At 38.5% G+C, this 3456-nt stretch overlaps 1 protein-coding gene across 1 annotated transcript in view; it reads right to left on the reverse strand.

Moving 5' to 3' along the window:
* Window positions 1-17: 17 nt before the first annotated feature.
* Pphln1 (periphilin 1) overlaps window positions 18-3456 on the reverse strand; it is a 127704-nt gene continuing 124265 nt past the window's right edge. Inside the window, 1 exon segment of the mRNA XM_013018796.1 lies at window positions 18-757. Coding sequence (XP_012874250.1) covers window positions 563-757 — 195 coding nt within the window. The 3' untranslated portion in view covers window positions 18-562.

Raw genomic sequence — 3456 nt, forward strand, 5'->3', positions numbered from 1 at the left:
GTACTAAGATACCACGGTACTGCTTATTAGGATGGTATCCCCGACTTGCAAAAGGCCTAACTAAAGACTCAGTAAAAAAAAAAAAAAAAAAAAAAATTACAACTCAAAACGCTAACGGTTTTCACATGGCGATCTCTGCTACAAGAATGCAAAAGACTATCATTTAAGTGGAATGATCTCTACCTATAAATTACACTCAAATGACCAAACAAATCACCGTATGTCATGGAAGACAGTAGACTAGGAGTAAGTACAAAGAACTGGTCTCCAGGATTGCTTTACCAAAGCTTAGTAAATTAACCATCATTTGGGGGGATGGGGAGTGGCTGGGAGAGTATAGACTAAGTGACTTTATGTTTAGAAAAAAATTATAGTTAAAGTATCTTTCAAAGACTATTTTAGACATTTAACTGAGTTGGAAATATGGCCAAACAAAGTATTGCTCTTCCTCACAAAAGTCCTGTACATTAAGGATTTACACAGTTCCACAGGTGGAGGAGGGAGGGTGGTTATATCTAGAAACATTTCTTTTTATGTTTATTTTGCCTGAACACTAATTCTTCTAAAAATGTTCTCCAAAATCTTGAGCAGAATTATCATACTCTGCAATGAAATGCTTCAATTCTTCAACACAACGCTCACCTATTTCATGTAAATTCTGCCTCAGTGCAAACTGTATTGACTGTTCTAATGAAGGATCTTTTTCAATCAGCATTTTCACCACCATCCCGAAAGTTTCACAGTCTTGCCGATAAACCTGCAACAGCAAAACACATTCTGGTTAGATGACAGTGAATCTAACTAGGCAAACACTTGGCTGACAGATTAGGCAGAATTATAATATTTAAGTCTGAAGGGGAAACACACTGAATCTCTCTCCTAGCTGTAGTCATTGATGCCAGCCCTTTAAACCTCCATCTTGGGTATTGGCTAACAACCTGAAGGAGCACAAAAATACTGATCTATCACATGTAGAAGCTTAGCATAACATTTGAAGCAAGGCAGTAGGCTTCCAGGATATGGGGCTAGATAAGAGGTAAGAACAAAGCCCAGGCAAGAAACAGCAATAGCTTTGTTCATTTACTTGTTTGGAAGGACAAAAGGTTCTGAGTCTCTAATTTAGATTCTCCTTGAATCATGACTAGATGACAAGTCCAGAACTGTTTAGTATGCAACAAATAGCTATATGAATGCTAAAGCATCTGAGAAGAAAACAAAAACATAACTTTTCAAGAAGTTATATAAATATTTAATCATAGTACAGGCACCAAGACAGGGTTAAAATCAAAACAATACATTATACACATAAGTTTTCTCCACAGTACACATTTGTGTGTGTGTACCTGCAGTGGGGCTTGAACTCAGGGCCTGGGTGCTGTACCTTGGCTTTTTCCACTCAAGCTGGCACTCCACCACTTGAGCCATACCTCAACTTCTGTTTTTTTTTTTTTTTTAATTTTTCTTTTCTATTTTTTTGTGTAGGTCATGGGTCTTGAACTCAGCCTGGGCACTGTCCCTGAGCTCTTCAGCTCAAGGTGAGCATTCTACCACTTGAGTCACAGTACCACTTCCAGTTTTCAAGTGCTTGGTGATAAGAATTTCACGGAATTTCTTGTCCCAGCTGGCTTTGAACAGTCATCCTCAGATCTCAGCCTCTTCAATAGCTAGGATTACAGGCATGAGCCACTGGTGCTCAACAATAATTTTGGTTTCTTTTAAAGTGGCTAACTGGAGATAAAGAGTCTCACAGACTTTATTGCTCAGTATGGCTTCAAACCAAAATCCTCCAACCTCAAGCTTCCTGAGTAACTAGGATTATATTCATAAGCCATTAGCATCCATTTCTATGTGACTCTTCGTACTCAGTAGTTCATGTATTTTGGGAAAAACACTGCCAAGTCTTTATTTGTAAAAATCTGTTTTAAAAAAGCTGTGAGAAGCCGGTCACCAGTGGCTCATGCCTATAATCCTAGCTCAGGAGGCTGAGATCTGAGGATCACAATTCAAAGCCAGCCCAGGCAGTAAGGAAAGGTCATGAGACTCTCATCTTCAATTAACTACCAGAAAACTGGAAGTAGTAATGTGGCTCAAGTGGCAGAGTGATAGTCTTGAGCTGAAAAGTTCAGGGACAGTACCTGAGCCCAGAGTTCAAGCCCCATGACTGACAAAAAACGAAAAACTGCTGTGAGAATTAAAATTATCTGATTTAAGAAGTGTGTTATACTTATTTTGGGGGATATAACAATAGCAACAATGTGATATTATTTTCCAGAGAACATTTTTACACAATCTGAAACACATTAGAAGTCAATGATTCGAGACACTGCTGGGCTTGTGACAGTTTTTATTTCTCAAATGGTCACTATTTATGGTAAGCTGCTGTTTTTACTAAATCCTTTTCTGTGCTCTTGAAAATACTTCACAAGTCCCAAGGAAATTTAATGGATAAGTTCTTCAAAGGAATACAGAAATTAAAATATACAAACTTTAGCTGTCTTCTCAGTGGTCACACAAACACACTTTTTATCGGCTGTGGGGCTTTAAACTCTGGGCCTGGGCTCTATCCCTCAGCATTTCAGTTCAAGGTGAACACTCTACCACTTGAGCCACAGCACCACTTCCGGTTTTCTGAGTGGTTTACCAGAGATGAGTCTCACAGTTTCCTGCCTGGGCTGGCTTTGAACCTCAATCCTCAGATCCTCAGATCTCAGCCTCCTGAGTAGCTAGGATTATAGGCATGAGCCACCGATGCCCAGAACACATTTTTTAATGTGATGAGATTTACTCATAATAGCAATTCAATCATTTTATACTTACTCCAATTTATCCTGAGGTTTACATGACTCAGAAATGCTCAGTATTTGATAAAGGAACTTAATATATAGGATGTGAAACCAATAGAGCTCACTATGGCTATGGTTGGTCTACCAAGAACACAAGGCCAAAGTGGAGTCAATATAGGGCCCATGGGGGACGGGGAGATAAATCTCTTACCAAACCAGTCAGCCCATATAATAAATGCATCCTAAGACCAACCAAAGGGCTAGTGGGCCACTTTGTGGGTGGTCTAAACTTTATAGGCTTTTTTTTTTTTCTTTTGGAACACACGTACTAGATGAGGATAATGTTTCACTGTGGACTAATCTTAAAATTCTTTAATGTAAGTCTGTTTTTTACTTAAACTGTAACCCTTCAGTTAGTTCATTTGTAGAACACAAATATGCTACAGATTTGCATATGAAAAACACTAATTTAAGCTTACTTTATAGTATTTCATAAACTTATCTGTTAATGGCTGTTACTGTAGTGATAAGCGCTTTAGTTTGGTAAACATATATACACTTTAGATTGTAAGCCCTTTGAAACCATTCACCAGAAATGCATCATTTTTTTGTGTGTGTATTTGTCAGTAAGAACCACCAAAACTGGGACTGGGAAGGTGGCTCAGTGGTAGAG

The sequence above is a fragment of the Dipodomys ordii genome, unplaced genomic scaffold (genome assembly GCF_000151885.1).
Source record: "Dipodomys ordii isolate 6190 unplaced genomic scaffold, Dord_2.0 Scaffold42, whole genome shotgun sequence".
In the NCBI taxonomy this organism is placed as follows: Eukaryota; Metazoa; Chordata; class Mammalia; order Rodentia; family Heteromyidae; genus Dipodomys; species Dipodomys ordii.